Source organism: Mobula hypostoma, chromosome 5 (assembly GCF_963921235.1).
Source record: "Mobula hypostoma chromosome 5, sMobHyp1.1, whole genome shotgun sequence".
Taxonomy (NCBI): Eukaryota; Metazoa; Chordata; class Chondrichthyes; order Myliobatiformes; family Myliobatidae; genus Mobula; species Mobula hypostoma.
The window spans coordinates 194,904,975-194,922,526 of NC_086101.1; the positions used below are offsets into that span (position 1 = coordinate 194,904,975).

Consider the following 17,552-nt stretch of genomic DNA (forward strand, 5'->3'; position numbering starts at 1 on the left):
CCGACATAGACGGTGGGATATTCCACAATGGGGAAGTGTAAATGTGTACACATTGTTTGCATATGATATTTAAGGAAGATACTTCATTTATGATTATAACCACATTCATAAACAAGAGGAGATTCTGTAGATGCTGGAAATCCGAGCAACACACACAAATTGCTGGAGGAACTCAGCAGACCAGGCAGCATCCAAGATAAAAAGCATAGTTAACGTTTCGGGCCGAGACTCTTCATCAGGATTGGAGGAAAAAAGTTGAGAAGTAGATTTAAAAGGTGGGGTGAGTGGAGGGGGAGTGGGAGAGGTCAGAATAAAAAAGGGATACACCTACGCTCCGTCTGCCAGAACAAGCAGGATCTCTCAGTGGCCACCCAAATAATCTCTCAGTGGCCACCCAAATAACTCCATTTCCCATTCCCATATGTCTATCCATGGCCTCTTCTACTGTCGTGATGAGGCCACACTCAGATTGGAGGAACACCACCTTGTATCAGCTGGGTAGCCTCCAACCTGATGGCATGAACATCAACTTCTCGAACTTCTGGTAATGACCCCCGCCCCTCCCCACCATCACCTCCTTCACCTTTCCCCTCTCACCTTATTTCCTTGCCGGTCCATCGTCTCTCTGGTGCTCCTTCCCTTCCCCCCCCCCACCCCTTTTCTTTCTTCCCAGGCCTTCTGTGTCTGTTAGAGAGGATTTCTTTTTGGGTAGATGATTTGTTAACATTTACATGACTTTGGCCACCAGACTTCTATTTAACTGTTTGACAAAGGACTGTGGATTGAGTCCACCACAATGGGCTTCCTAAAAGGTGTGAATACCAGATACTTCTGATAGTTTGACCTGATAGTGTAGTTTCGACGGGGGAGGGTCCGACACCCTGTTGTCCTGACGAAGGGTCTCGGCCTGAAACGTCGACTGTACCTCTTCCTAGAGATGCTGCCTGGCCTGCTGCGTTCACCAGCAACTTTGATGTGTGAGGCTGGTCCTGGATTTATTTCATAATTTACTGGCATAATTTACATATTACTATTTAACTATTTATGGTTCTATTGCTATTTATCATTTATGGAGCAACTAACAAAAACCAATTTCCCCTGGGATTATTAAAGTACGACTATGACTGCATTATAAATATTAATTGTATTAATTGTCTTCTACGTTAGCATGGGAAATGCCAAATAAATGTATCGTAGACTTAACTTACGTTCCTAAAGGCTGTGGATACCAACTCAGACATGTTGGCGTCGAAGGAAAGGATGAAATCCGAAGGTGTGAAGCATTGTCTAAGCATTGTCTGTAACTTCTAAATAGTGATTGCCTTTGTGTTTAGCACATAAATATCGAGCCCACATTTAGCTAGCAGACCTTTCTACGGAAAGCGTCTCCGTCCGTAAGATGCCTGCTGTACCTTGTTGTGTCGAATAAAGAAGCTGCTTTGTATCTACCAGTGACTGTCTTTCCAGTAATTTCATCCATGTTACAACACTGTCTTCTTATCAGACTCCCCCCCCCACCTTACCCAGCCCTGTATCTCGTTCACTAATCAACTTCCCAGCTCTACATCAACCCTGCCCCTCCACGTTTCACCCATCACCTTGTGTTTCTCTCCCTCCTCCACCACCTTTTAAATCTACTCAACACTGATTCTCCAGTCGTGCCGAAGGGTCTCAGCCCGAAACGTCAACTGTACTCTTTTCCCTAGCTGCTGCCTGGCCAGCTGAGTTCCTCCAGCACGTTCTGTGTATAATTACATTCATTGTGGGGTGCACCATATTCCAAATCATGCGCTGTCTTAAGTTAACTTTGTGGGTAATTAAAGATGGTGAGGAGGGGGAGAGAGAAAGATTGAAAGATTTTATATCTTTTTCTATCTTCACACCAGACAAAATAATATGAAGCTATATACTGTGGTAAGAGAGGGTGTAGATCTCTTTTTGTAAATTTTGGCAGGTTTTGCTGATCTTTGACACATTTAATACACACCCTTGCACGAAGCAGCTGCTTCCCAGTCTGCCCACCCCAATCCTGATGCATCACGACAGTAATGGGCCAAGGATTGTGAGGAACACGCAGCAGAGGAAACGGAGGGGGGCAACCCTGCAAAATCCACTGAACGGCAGCGAGTGGTTGGGGGGAGGCTCGCAGGCCCCGTCAGGCTCTGCGTGACAGACTGCCTCACCACCCCTCCCCCCGGGATTCGCTAACGTCAGTGGCCAGATCGACAATGTGTACATAGTCTTCCGAGATGGACCCAGAAACTTCCCGTCTCCCCCGACAAGAACGTCCATCAAGCCATAGGTTAAACACTAAACAGCACGGTGTGACTCGAGCATTTAAAATATAGGTGTGAGCGCAGAGGGAGGGGAAGGGAGGTACCAGCAAAGAGAGCGACTGATCACTGTGTAACTACCGAGTTGATTATAAATCAATGAATGAAGGAACAAGTCAGCAAACAATTGTCCCTGATAACCCAGGTTAAACTACAGATAATGTAATCTAACTCTCTCTGCATCCCAACTACACTTGAGTACTGAGTCACAACATTTAGCAAATATTCCACAGGAACAAAAGAGGAGGCACTGACCCTCACTTCAGAGATTAGATTAATTTTACCTGTCACAAGTATATTGAAACAGACAGGAAAATGCATGAACAACCAACACGGACTGAGGACGTGCTGAGAGGCAGCTGCGAGAGTCACCATGGTTCCAAGGCCAACCCAGATCCATACATCTTTGGAATGTGGGAGGGAAATGGAGGGAACGCTTGCAGTCTTGGGAGAACGTACAAACTCCTTACAGAAAGCAAGAATCTGCCCCTCACCTCCCTCTGGTGCTCCTCTTCCTTCTCTTCCATGGTCTTCGATCCTCTTCCACCTGATTCCCCCTTCTCCAGCCCTTCATCTCTTTCACCAATCGACTTCCCGGCTCTTTACTTCACCCTTCTCTCCCCTCCCAGATTCACCTACCACCCTGTACTGCTTCTTCCTTTCCCCCTACCTTCTTACTCCGAATTCTCCCCTTCCTTTCCAGTCCTGAAGATGGGTCTCAGCCCTAAAGGTCCACTGTTTACTCTCTTCCACAGATGCTGCCTAGCCTGCTGAGCTCCTCCAGCATTTTGTGTGTGTTCCTTAGAGACAGCGGAGGGAATTGAACTCAGCTGGGGATAACAGGCACTGCAAAGCGTCGTGCTAACCGCTACACAACTGTGGTCGCCTGTGTTATGTGGGGTTGTAAAAAGATTCGAAAACCAAAGTACTGCAGGTGCTGGAAAGAGAGCCAGTCACCCAGCACAGAAACAGGAAAGAGGTCAGCACACTGCTGGAGGAACTTCCCAAGTGAACCTCGTGACCATGGCTGCGTGCTTTTGTGCATGGTGTTGCTGCCACAGGGCTGGCTGGTTAGATATGTTAGAGTGAATTCTTTTTGGGTAGATGATTTGTTAACACTTAAATGACTTTGGCCACCAGACTTCTATTTTAACTGTTTGACAAAGGACTGTGGATTGAGTCCACCACAATGGGCTTCCTAAAAGGTGTAAATACCAGATGCTTCTGGTGCCTGATGCTATAGTTTTGAAGGCAGTATTATCTATACATTATAAATATTAATTGTATGAATTGTCTTCTATGTTAGCACAGGAAATGCCAAATAAATGTATTGTAGACTTAACTTACATTCCTAAAGGCTGTAGATACCAACCCAGACATGTTGATGTCAGGAGGAAAGGATGGTGTGAGATTTTGTATGTAGCTTCAATAGGAAGCATTGTCTGTAACTTTTTAAGTAGCGATTGCCTTTGTGTTTAGCATATAAATATCAAGCCCACATTTTAGCTAGCAGACCTTTCTGTGGAAAGCGTCTCCGTCCGTAAGATGCCTGCTTGTCGTGTCGAATAAAGAAGCTGCTTTGTATCTAACAGGGACTCTGACTCTCCGGTAATTTCATCCACGATACAACAAGATATTTGCTTTAACGAGGTGTAGCTACACTGGATTGGGTGTAATGTAACGAACCAGAGACGATTAGGGAGCTTAAGGTCAAGGCACCCTTAGGAGACAGTGATCACAATATGATTGAGCAGAACTTGAAATTTCACAGGGAGAAAGTCTGATGTAGCAGTATTTCAGTGGAGTAAGGGAAATTACAGTGGTATGAGAGAGGAGATGGCCAAAGCAAATTGGAAGGAGATGCTGGCAGGGATGTCAGCAGAGCAGCAATGGCGTGCGATTCTGGGAAAAATGAGGAAGGTGCAGGATAGATGTATTCCAAAAAACAAAGAAATACTCAAATGGCAAAATAATACAACTGTGGCTGACAAGGGAAGTCAAAGCAGATGTAAAAGCAAAAGAGAGGGCATACAACAAAGTAAAAATTAGCAGAAAGATAGAGGACTGGGAAGGTTTTAAAAACCTAGAGAGCAACTAAATAGAGTCATTAGGAGGGAAAAGATGAAATATGAAAGCAAACTAGCAAACAATATCAAAGTGGATAATAAAAGCTTTTTCAAGTATATAAAACATAAAAGAGAGATGAGAGTGGATATAGGACCACTAGAAAATGAGGCAGGTGAAATAATAACGGGCCAAGGATACAGCAGATGAGTATTTGGCATCAGTCTTCGCTGCAGAAGACATGAGCAGTGTGCCAGATGTTGTAGTGTGTGAAGGAAGAGAAGTGGGTGCAGTTACTATTACAAGGGAGAAGATGCTCAAAAAGTTGAAAGACCCAAGGGTAGATAAACCACCTAGACCAGATAATCTACAGCCTTGGGTTTGAAAAGGTAGCAATAGACAGCATAGAGGCATTAGTAATGATCTTCCAAGAATCATTGGACCCTGGCATGGTGCCAGAGGACTGGAAAATTGCAAATGTAACTCCACTCTTTAAGAAAAGGAGGAAGGCAGCAGAAAAGAAATTAAACCAGTTAGCCTGACCTCAGTGGTTGGGAAGATGTTGAAGTCAATTCTTAAGGATGAGGTTGTTCGAGTGGATTTCTTTTTGGGTAGATGATTTGTTTACAGTTAAATGACTTTGGCCACCAGATTTCTATTTTAACTGTTTGACAAAGGACTGTGGATTGAGTCCACCACAATGGGCTTCCTAAAAGGTGTGAATACCAGATGCTTCTGGTAGTTTGACCTGATCCTGTAGTTTCGAAGGCAGTATCACCTATACATTATAAATATTAATTGTATTAATTGTCTTCTATGTTAGCAAGGAAAATGCCAAATAAATGTATCGTAGACTTAACTTACATTCCTAAAGGCTGTGGATACCAACACAGACATGTTGGCGTCAGGAGGAAAGAATGAAATCCGAAGGTGTGAAGCATTGTCTACGTATTGTCTGTAACTTTTTAAATAGCGATTGCCTTTGTGTTTAGCATATAGAGCCCACATTTAGCTAGCAGACCTTTCTGCGGAAAGCGTCTCCGTCTGTAAGATGCCTGCTGTACCTTGTTGTGTCGAATAAAGAAGCTGCTTTGTATCTACCAGTGACTGTCTCTCCGGTAATTTCATCCATGTTACAACAAGGTTATGCAGTACTTGGTGACACATGACAAGTGCGACGAAGTCAGCATGGTCTCCTTAAGAGGAAATCCTGCCCAACAAATCAGTTGGAATTAAGAGGATGCAGTGGATGTTGTATATTTGGTCTTTCAGAAGGCCTTTGACAAGGTGCCACACATGAGGCTCCTTACCAAGTTAAGAGACCATGGTATTACAGGAAAGTTACTAACATGGTTAGAGCATTGACTGATTGGTAGGAGACAGCGAGTGGGAATAAAAGGATCCTTTTCTGATTGGCTGCCAGTGACTAGTGGTGTTCTGCAGGGGTCCGTGTTGGGAGTGCTTTTTTTTAAATGCTGTATATCAATGATTTAGATGATGGAATAGACCCTTTGTTGCCAAGCTTGCAGATCATATGAAAATTGGTGGAAGGGCAGGTCGTGTTGAGGAAACAGGTAGGATACAGAAGGACTGAGACAGATTAGGAGGATGGGCAAGAGAGTGGCAAATGAAATACAATGTTGGAAAATGCATGGTCATGCACTTTGGTAGTAGAAATAAATGTGTGGACTATTTTCTCCATGGGGAGAAAATTCCAAAAATCTGAGCTGCAAGGGGACTTGGGAGTCCTTGTGCAGAACACCCTAAACGTTAACTTGCAGGTTGAGTCGGTGGTGAGGAAGGCAAATGCAATGTTAGCATTCGTTTCAAGAGGTCCAGAGTACAAGAGCAGGGATGTGATGCTGAGGCTTTATAAGGCACTGGTGAGGCCCCACCTTGAGTATTGTGAACAGTTTTTGGGCCCCTCATCTTAGAAAAGATGTGCTGGCATTGGAGAGGGTCCAGAGGAGGTTCACAAGGATGAAACCAGGAACGTTTGATGGCTCTGGGTCTGTACTCACTGGAATTTAGGAGGATTGGAGAGGGGTCTCATTGAAACCTTTTGAATGTTGAAAGGCCTAAGCAGTAGCTGTGGAAAGGATACTTCCCAAGCTGGGGCGGGGTCTGGGACAAGAGGGCACAGCCTCAGGATAGAGGAGCGTCCATTTCAAACAGAGATGCTGAGAAATTTCTTTAGCCAGAGGGTGGTGAATTTGTATTTAATACCGCAGGCAGCTGTGGAGTCCAGACTGTTGGATATATTTAAGGCAGAGCCTGACAGGACACTGCATCAAAGGTTATGAGGAGAAGGCTGGGAACTGCGGCTGAGGAAGGGGGGGATTAAAAAAAAGGATCAGCCATGATTGAATGGTGGAGCAGACTCGATGGGCCAAGTGGCCTAATTCTGCTCCTATGTCTTATGGTGTTATCACAGGCAACAATCAGTCAGCGTCAAGGTGGTTTCAGGTGAGATCCTGTTTAACACAGCTCAGATCTGTAATATGTGATCACTGCCTGTTCACACATTACCGGAAAAGCAACAGCAAGGTGAGACAAGTCCTGAGCTGTTGAATGAGACTGGCAGCTCGGAGACCTTCAGGAACACTCACAATGCACTGGAGGAACTCAGCAGGTCAGTCAGCATCAGTTGAAAAGATTAGTCGTTTCAGGCCGGAACCCTTTGTCAGGACTGAAGGAAGAACTTTGGGGAGGGTTTGAAGAATGCTGGTAGTTGAAAAAAAACAGTAATTTGAAAGACAAAGGGGTGGGGATGGGGAAGCAGGGAGGTGATTGGCAGGAGAACAATGCACAGTAGTAGAAGGAGGCGGAACTATGAGGGAGGTGATGTGAAATAGGGATAGAGGAAGGGAGGGGGAGGGAATTACCAGAAGTTGGAGAATTCTATCTTCATACCAAGGGGCTGGAGACTACCTAGACGGTATATGAGGTGTTGCTCCTCCAACCTGAGTTTAGCCTCATCATACCATTTTGTGTCAGAGACCTTTAGCCTAGGATTATCTTCTGTTTACAGAGTGGTTGTCATGCAAATTTCTGGCTAGGTTACTCAGAAACACGCCCACACAGGTGTGCGAACGCGCACGCGCACGCACGCGCACACACACACACACACACACACACACGTGGATCAGCTTATCTCTTGAAAAGTGTCAACATGTGTTTTTGGTCATCAGCTGGTTAATTCAGACTTGAACACACAATCCCTCAGCTCAGGAGACAGGACACCCGATACAAATCTCCCTGTACAAGGAGCAGATGCCTCTCAGATGAGTAGGGCACTCTACCCACTCCTCGGCAGGGCCGACTATCCCACGAGCTGTGGGGATGGGAGCTCAACTTGGAAGGTTCGGTGGCAACTCTCTAGCTGAAGAGACTGCAACAAATTGATGAGAGGTTACAGCACACTGAAAACAGCATATTGAAAGCTCGAGATAGAGTGCATGCTTCCTATAGAGGGAGAGTCTAGAACCAGAGAGCACAGTCTCAGAATAAAAGGATATCCGTTTGGAACAGAGAGGAGGAAGAATTTCTTCAGCCAGAAAGTGGTGAATCTGTGGAATTCATCGCCACAGACAACTGTGGAGGCCAAGTCATTGGGTACATTTAAGGCAGCAGTTGATAAGTTCTTGATTAGTTAGGGTATCAAAGGTAATATAAGACCATAAGACAAAGGAGAAGTCGGCCATTCGGCCCATCGAGTCTGCTGGGCCATTTTATCATGAGCTGATCCATTCTCCCATTTAGTCCCACTCCCCCGCATTCTCACCATAACCTTTGATGCCCTGCTACTCAGATACCTATCAATCTCTGCCTTAAATACACCCAATGACTTGACCTCCACTGCCCCCCGTGGCAACAAGTTCCATAGATTCACCACCCTCTGGCTAAAATGGCCAATGGGGAGAAGGCAGGAGAATGGAGTTGAGAAGGAAAATATATTAGCTATGATGGAATGGCAGAGCAGACTCCATGGGCCAAGTGGCCTAATTTTGCTCCTATGTCTTATGGTCACATCAGGGAAACCAGGCTCCCCTTTATCAACTATCGATACCTCTCGTTGCCTCAGTAAAGCAGCCAACGAACCAAAGACCACACCCGCCCCAGGCACTCTCTCTTCTCCCCACCCACATTGGGCAGAAGATACAAAGCCTGCAAGCCTGTACCACCTGGCTCAAGGACAGCTTCTATCCCACTGTTATCAGTCATTCCCTGGCAGAATAAGATGGACCCTTGACCTCACAGCCTACCTCAGCATGGCCTAGTCTGGCTGGCGGGCTGCATTGCACTTTCTCTGTAAGTACAACACTTGAGTCTGTACTCTGTTATTGATGTGCCCTTGTACAGCCTCAATTCCCATGCAATGAAAAGATGTGTATGGATGGCATGCAAGCAGTTTTTCCACTGTCCCTCGGTAGATGGAACAATAATTAACCAATTCACCACCAAGCAGGAGGTACCACACCAGCACTCAGCTTCTGTGGGAAAAAGACAAGAACTTGGATTTAGGAATCAGAGAGTCTGAATAAAGTGTGCTCACGGACTGAAATCCAAGATAGGGGAATAGATTCACTGCCTCAGGTAAACAGTTTGACCTCACTCAACTCCCTGGAGTAACTTTCGGTGACGCAGAAAGAGAGAAGACACAGGGCAGGCAGTTACTCAGTAACAGACTCCGCAGAAGAGCTTTATCAGGATGCTAATTGGAGAGGCCCTGTGCTACAAAGAGAGGTTGGACAAAAGGTATGTTTTCGCTGGAGTGTCAGAGGCTGAGGAGAGACGTCCTAGAAGTTTATAAAAAGTTATAAACATAGATAAGGTAGAGAAGCGATTTCTTCTTTTCCGACCTTCACCTCTTCCCCCTATCACGTCCCAGCTTCTAACCCCCCCAACCACAAACCTCCTGACCTATCACCCAAAATCTTGTACTCCTTCCCCTCCCCCACATTCTGGTTTCTTCCCCCTTCCCCCCAGTCCTGAAGAAGGGTCTCAGTCTGAAACGTCAGCTGTTTATTTCCGTAGAAGCTGCCTGACTTGCTGAGTTGCTGTGGCATTCTGTACGTGTTGCTCTGCATTTCCAGCTGGACGGCCTCTTCCTGTGCTGGAGTGTGTTCTGCCACTCAAGACAACCCCATAACTCACAAAGCTGCAGTTTCTCTTTGTTTCCGCTCCACAAGCCCTCAGGCCCATGAGTACCAGGGGTCAGACGTCTGTGTACCACAGTCAGAGGTCAATGCATGAAGGTCACAATCCTGAGAGAGTCCTGGGAGGCCCCATGTCTGCGGGTTTCAGAGTCCAAGACCAAGGACTGATAGTGGACATGGTCTGTCCTGGATTGGTGATGGGTCTCGGGGGGGAAAAGGGGCTTGTTAAGCTGTTTGTGTTGTTTGGCTGAACATCGTGGGCGTGCGATGTTGGCGCCAGAATGTGTAGGGACACTTGCGGGCTGCCCCCGGCACATCCTTGTGCTGTGTTGGTTATTAACACAAATGACACATCTCACTGTGTGCTTCGATGTAAAGGTGATAAAATCTGAATCTCTCCATAACCTTTGACACCCTGACCAATCGAGAACCTACGATCCTCGCTGCTTTAAATGTACCCAATGACTTGGCCTCCACAGCCATCTGTGGCAACGAATTCCACAGATTCACCACCCTGTAGCTGAAGAGATTCTTCCTCATCTCTGTTCTAAAGGAACAGGGCTCCTCAGGATTTTGACCTTCATGCATTGACCTCTGACCTTGGTACTCAGACATCTAAATGAACCTACTTCCTCATCTCTGTTCTTCCTCTATTCTGAGGCTGTGCCCTCTGGTCTTAGACTCTCTCACTATAGGAAACATTCTCTCTGCATCCACTGTCTAGACTTTTCAATAGTTAATAAGATTTCACCTCATTCTCGAAACTCCAGTGAGCACAGACCCAGAGCCAAACGCTCCTCGTACATTAACCCTTTCATTCCCAGAATTATTCTCATATGGAGGAAAAGGAATAAAGCCTGCATTTATAATGTAAGGGCATTTTAGAAGGGGGAGGTAGTCAGTATGAAAGGTGAGGGGAAGGGGTGAGGTGAGGACGATAGTCTGAAGGAATCGGAGTTCAGAGCAACAATCTAACTGCTCGAGTAATGCAGGCTGAGAAACTTCTGTGGAAGCAGAGGAATGGTTGATGCTTCAGGTCTGAGAGGTGAGGGGGAGATGGTCAGTGGAAAAGGAGGGGGGAGAAGATGATGACAGAATAGTTTGCAGAAACGGGAAACGAGGGCAACAAACCAGCTGCTGGAGGAACCACTGGCAGAGAGCTCGGCTGGAAGGTGAGCCGGCGACAGTGGGCTAGCACAGACACAGGACAACCCCCAGTCACAACCAAAACACCTTCACAGAACACAGGCAGAACAGCCCTCAGCTGCCACCCACACTGTATGCAAGTGTACGGGAGAGCAAAATAATTGTTACTGGGGATCCAAAGCAGTGCAAAATAAACACTAAAAATAAAAAATACATATTAAAAAATAAAAACCATTTTGGATCTCCCCCTCCCACTCCCACTTTCAAATCTCTTACTAACTCTTCCTTCAGTTAGTCCTGACGAAGGGTCTCAGCCTGAAACGTCGACTGCACCTCTTCCTATAGATGCTGCCTGGCCTGCTGCGTTCACCAGCAACTTTGATGTGTGTTGCTTGAATTTCCAGCATCTGCAGAATTCCTCGTGTTTGCGATATTAAAAAATCTGATAGCTTATATAGAGTCATTGTATGTCCATGAAGTGACACCAGTCACAGGAGTGTCTGGCAGGAAATGATATAGTGGTGGTGGGGGAGGGGGGGTGGTGATCACCCTTGCTGCTGGGGGTAACAGCATGGTGGTCCTGGCCGATGCTATGTAGCCTCCTCCCTTGAGAGCGGGGCACAGAGTCTATGATCACGGTGGGGCGATCCCTCCTGATGGTGCAGCACCTTTCAGTACAGATGCCCTTGCTGGCGGGCGATGCGCTGGGCAGTTTTGACTCCGTGTTGCAGAGTCTTCCTGTGCGCCAAACTGCCTCTCTGCGGCTCCAAGAGCCGTGGGTGTGCGGGGAGACGGGCACCGTGTGAGCAGAGGGAGGGGGTTTGTTTCGTGGGGCACCGCATGGTGAGCCGAAGGGCAGACCTGTCGCTACCGGGGGGAAGTGAGGCAAGGGCAGACGGGCAAAAGTTTGCAGGCGACCCCGCCGAGAGCACCCAGACTGACAGGTGGGGAGGGGAATGGAAAGGAAGCGCCCCGAGCAGATTTGACAGCGGGGCTCGGCCGAATGGAAACAGGAGCCTCTGTGGCTCTGCCAGCTGCCCCGGTCCCCGGTCCCCGGTGAAGGCGGTTGCGGGTAGTTTCGGGAGCGGGGAGCGGGGAGCGGGGCAGCCGGCATCCGCACCGCCCTCGCCGCAGGTAACGCTGCCACCCTCCTTACCTGCCTCCAGGGGCTAAAGACGCCCCGGCTGCCCCTCAGCAGCGTGCCGCACAGAGCCGCCATCTTCCGCCGAGGAAACCCGAGACGGCGACAACTTGAGCAGCGAGAGAGGCCGTTTATAAAAAGCAACAGCCGGGCGCAAGCCTTAAAGCCTCGCAGCCCGGGGGGCAGCGCTGTGGTCCTGCCACAGAGCAGTCAACACTTTGCAACCGCCTATCCCTCACCCCTCCCAAAAAAAAACACCACCCCCGCCCTCCGGTTCGGGGCGAGGGCTCCCGACGCATTTAATGGTGCGCACTCTTAAATTGTCAATCAAGCGGCGGATCGCAGCTCTGGCGCAGAAGGTCTCGGCAGGTTCCCCGTGCGCGGACGAAACACCGAGCGCCCCACGCGTTCTCCCGACCATCAGCAGATTTTCACAAAATCCAACATCGAAACCTGCAGACGGCAGGAAATGTGAAATTATTTATAAAGCGCCTGTGCGGGGAGCGCGGGCTTTCGCATTCCACCGCATGTGCGCCGAATCCCGGTTGATATCAACGGCAGGGGGCAGCCCGCAAGGGGCACCACATGAAGACATACCACCTCATCATTTCCCCTCGGTCACCTTATATAGGCAGACACTGGTGTCAATTTATGCACATAGGATCAAAGCTATCTTATAGAGCATAGAATAGTACAGCATAGTACAGGCCCTTCGGCCCACAATGTTGTGCTGACCCTCAAACCCTGCCTCCCATATAACCCCCCCACCTTAAATTCCTCCATATACCTGTCTAGTAGTCTCTTAAACTTCACTAGTGTATCTGCCTCCACCACTGACTCAGGCAGTGTATTCCACGCACCAACCACTCTCTGAGTAAAAAACCTTCCTCTAATATCCCCCTTGAACTTCCCACCCCTTACCTTAAAGCCATGTCCTCTTGTATTGAGCAGAGGTGCCCTGGGGAAGAGGCGCTGGCTATCTGCTCTATCCATTCCTCTTATTATCTTGTACACCTCTATCATGTCTCCTCTCATCCTCCTTATCTCCAAAGAGTAAAGCCCTAGCTCCCTTAGTCTCTGATCATAATCCATACTTTCTAAACCAGGAAGCATCCTGGTAAATCTCCTCAGTATCCTTTCCAATGCTTCCACATCCTTCCTACATAATATTATGTATTTATTGTGTTTTTTAATTATTGTGTTCTTTACCTTATTGTGCTTTTTGTGCTGCAGTAATAGTTACCTTATTTCCTTTTACACTTGTGTGCTGGAAATGATGTTGAACAATGTTGAATCTTGAAAAGACGGCAGGTGCTGGTATCTGCAGTAACTCCGGACTGGCTGGAGATCTCAGCCGGTGGGGCGGTGTCTGAGGAGGGAATTTTGGGTCAGAACCTTGCATCAGAAGATGGAACGGCCCAAAAACAGGCCCTTCGGCCTGCTGAGCGCTACACCTGTCCTCACACACACTGCCTAACTCGCTCAGGGTTCCCAGCATTTTCTGTCCTTCCAGTCCTGCTCAATAAATGTGTGTCTTTGCTCCCAAGCAAAGGCACTGCTTGCTGAAATTTGATCGTTTATATGTTGACTTGGAATCGATCCACTACACCAGCGGTGACATACCACAGGGAAACAGGGCCTTTGGAATCGAAGATTGGAGCGACTGGGCTTGTATACGCTGGAATTTAGAAGGCTGAGAGGGGGTCTTATTGAAACATATAAGATTATTAAGGGATTGGACACGCTGGAGGCAGGAAGCATGTTCCCGCTGATGGGTGAGTCCAGAACCAGAGGTCACAGTTTAAAAATAAGGGGTAGGCCATTTAGAACGGAGTTAAGGAACAACTTTTTCACCCAGAGAGTGATGAATATATGGAATGCTCTGCCCCAGAAGGCTGTGGAGGCCAAGTCTCTGGATGCTTTCAAGAAAGAGATGGATAGAGCTCTTAAAGATAGCGGAATCAAAGGTTATGGGGATAAGGCAAGAACTGGATACTGATTGTGGATGATCAGCCATGATCACAGTGAATGGCGGTGCTGGCTCGAAGGGCCGAATGGCCTACTCCTGCACCTATTGTCTATTGTCTATTATCCACTCCACCAGCGGTGACATACCACAGGGAAACAGGGCCTTTGGCCCGTGTTCCCTCTAATTTGCAATGACCAGTGTGTGCAAAAATCTTGTGCTGTGAAGTATTTTGCCCTGTGACAACAACATCTGCGCACACATTAATTTCTTCAACAAAAACAGTATAAATAAGCCAGTTGTAGAATCTGCAGACAAATCATCGCAAACTCCACGTTGTCAACACCGTCCGCATCAGAAACCAGAAAAGGAACTGTGATTGTGTACGATAGTGAAATACACGTAACATGCCAACGGGGTAGAGGGTGACAACCTATCGTGCGCAGTTTAAATCCCTTTGTACTCTAGGAGCAACAGAGCTGTGTGCGTGCACACCTTGGAGGGAACGTTGCCGTTGACCCGGCTCCCCCGTGACGGCTGCTGACCCGGCAAGCTAGTCCTATACAAATGGCCACACTGCAGCCTTTCAGTAGCACACATAACATACTGGAGGAACTCGGCAGGTTAGGCAGCATCTGTGGAAATGAATGAACAGTTGATGCTTTGGGTCGAGGGTTTCCGCCCGAAACAATGACTGTTGATTCCCCTCCATAGATGCTGCCCGACCTGCTGAGTTCCTCCAGCGTTTAGTATGTGTTGCTCTGCATTTCCAGTATCTGCAGGATCTCCTGTGTTCATCATTTGCTCCTTCAGGTCTGTTATGCAGTTAAAAAATACTGTCCAGTTCCCTCCCCGGCCTAGAGTATAGAATGGGGAAGAAGCCTTTGCACCACAATCAGGTTTCTTATCCCCGATGTTCTTGTGAAAGTTGTTGTTTTGTGGCAGCAGTACTGTGCAGAACATTAAAATTATTATAGGTTCCAATCAGAAATTAACAAAAAACAAGTCACACAAAAAGGGAGCAAATGGTGAGGTGGTGTTCATGGGCCGCTCATAAATCGAAGGTGGAAGGCGAGAAGCTGTCCCTAAAACATTGTGTGTCATAGAGTAACACAACATGGTCCATCTAGTCCATGTTGACCACCTGCTATTCCCATTTGCCCATTGTTACTCACGTCTGAATCATGTTTAACATCACTGGCATATGTTGTGAAATTTGTTTTGCAGCAAGTACTTTGCAATATATAATAATTAAAATAACTATAAATAACAATAAATAAACATATATAAAATTACATTAAATAATGCAAAGAGAGGCAAAAAATAAAAAAAAACTGAGGTAGTGTTCATGGGTTCAATGTCCATTCTGAAATCTGATGGCAGAGGGGAAGAAGCTCTTCCTGAAACAGTTTTTTGACTCATCACATTCTCCAGATGCCTTTTGAGCGTTGTTATGTGCCTACCTTGGGTCATTCAGTCCCTGAAGCTGCTCTGGTGTTCAACGAGACCGTGTGTCAGTGTGACATTTACCCATCTCTGCTTCATTTCCCTTGATGCCCTCTCACCCACGGAAACTCCACTGGTCCAAGGTTTAGTGTTTCATTTCATTCACTGCGTCAGTTATTCTTTAGCGCAGGCTGTGAGATTTCCACAGTCCTGTGTGAAGAAGCAATCTGTTCAATGGATCACTCATTGTTAACCTTAACAATCTCAGTTACCAGCAAGGAAGTCTCGAATATTTTTACATAGGACATTGAACAGTACAGATTGTTGGACCAACCCAACCCTTCCCTCCCACATAGCCCATCTTTCTATCATCCACTGTCTTCCTAGGAGTCTCCTAAATGTCTTTCATGTCCCTGCCTCTACCACCACCCCACCCCTGGGAGCACTCACCACTCTCTACTGCTGTCTGAAGTTCCCACTACACTTTCCCCCAATCATTTCAAAATTATGCCCCATCATATCAGCCTTGAGAAAATGCGTTTGGCTGTCCACTCTGTCAATGCCTCTTATCATCCTGCACACCTCTATCGAGTCGCCTCTCATCCTCCGTCACTCCAATGAGAAAAACCCTAACTCACTCAACCTACCCTCATACGCTTACTCAACCTAGCCAAATAAACAGCTTTAGCTTGTTCAGTCTTTCCTCATACAGTAAGTCACTCCACGTGATTCTGGAGGTGTATGGAGTGTGGGCTGGGGAGTGGGGGTGAAGAGCAGCCTCATCTCCTAGTCCCAGGCCACATGTTGCCCCACGCGCCTGAGGATCCCGACCACCATCCCACAATCTCCTTGACACACCAGGGTCAGGAAGGAGGTACAGGAGCATCAGGACCGGGGCTGACAGACTGGGTAACAGATTGTTCCCTCAGGCTGGGAGACTAATGAATACACTGCCACCACCCAGATCTCGTCACTAGGACTGTGAGCTGTTTACTGTACATTTCACATGCATTTTGAATTATATTTTATTAATTTATTTGTGGTAATATTTTGTTTTATGTACTGTGTAGAATATATGTATTGTGGGTGCACCATAATCCAGAGGAACGTAGTTTAGTTCGATTGTACACATGTACAGTCAGATGGTAATAAACTTGACTGTGGCCCGGAGGAACGTAGTTTAGTTTGATTGTACACATGTACAGCCAGATGGTAATAAACTTGACTGTGGCCCGGAGGAACGTAGTTTAGTTTGATTGTACACATGTACAGTCAGATGGTAATAAACTTGACTGTGGCCCGGAGGAACGTAGTTTAGTTCGATTGTACACATGTACAGCCAGATGGTAATAAACTTGACTGTGGCCCGGAGGAACGTAGCTTAGTTCGATTGTACACGTGTACAGTCAGATGGCAATAAACTTGAACTTGAAGCGCTGCCGTTGCAGTCCAGCTTTAAGACAGCCTGCGTGGGGAGGTGTGTGCGAGGCGGCTGCCTGACGTCTACAGTGGAGAGGAGGTGGCAAGAACTAGGCAGGAAGCCAAAGAAGCAAAACGAGACTATTTTGAGCAAATTTGTGTGGCAGAGAGGCTGCTCGGGGAAGGAGCTGTGGAAAACCAAACTGTCAGCGCAGAAGGTTGCACAGGAGGACTTACAGCAACAACGAAGGCCACCACACCGACAGGATGTGTAGTTAGTAGGGATTTATTGTGCCTACATGTCAGAGCTTGTAAATAACTGTAACTGTAAGTAATTGTAGCGGACCACGCACATAGAACATAGACCAGGAACCTACTGTACAGGAACAGGCCCTTTGGCCCACAGTGTTGTGCCGAAACAAATTCATTAGTAATCAAATGGTCAACTAAACTAATCTCTCTGCCTACACCATGTCCATTTCCTTCCATTTTCCTCACATTCCTGTGCCTATCTAAATGTCTCTAAGCGGATTCCAGGCATCCACCACTCTGTGTGTAAAAAACCTGCCTCTCACCTCTCCTTTGCAATTACCCCCCTCACCTTAAATGCATTCCCTCTGGCTTTAGATATTTCAACCCCGGGAAATGATATTGTCTGTCTACTCTATCTGTGTCTCTCAAATTTTATAAACTTCTATCAGATCTTCCCTTAGTCTCGGTTGCTCGAGAGAAAACAACCCAAGTTTGCTCAATCTCCTGTTATATTCCTAGTCCTAAAGAAGATTCTCAGTCCAAAACATTGACTGTTTATTCCTCTCCACAGCTGCTGCCTGACCTGCTGAGTTCCTCCAGCATTTGGTGTGTGTTGCTTTGGACTT

The 17,552-nt window shown here is 47.0% G+C and overlaps 1 protein-coding gene across 3 annotated transcripts in view; it reads right to left on the reverse strand.

The window, feature by feature from the left end:
- The window catches only part of LOC134347264 (succinyl-CoA:3-ketoacid coenzyme A transferase 1, mitochondrial-like), a 183,962-nt gene that overhangs the window by 78,041 nt on the left and 88,369 nt on the right, over positions 1 to 17,552 (reverse strand). For 2 of the 3 annotated variants that reach the window (XM_063049639.1, XM_063049641.1), the window contains exon 2: positions 13,087 to 13,212. In XM_063049639.1, coding sequence (XP_062905709.1) covers positions 13,087 to 13,212 — 126 coding nt within the window. Of the gene's footprint in view, positions 1 to 11,858; positions 12,067 to 13,086; positions 13,213 to 17,552 lie in introns of those variants that run through there. The other variant, XM_063049640.1, reaches the window with a different exon arrangement.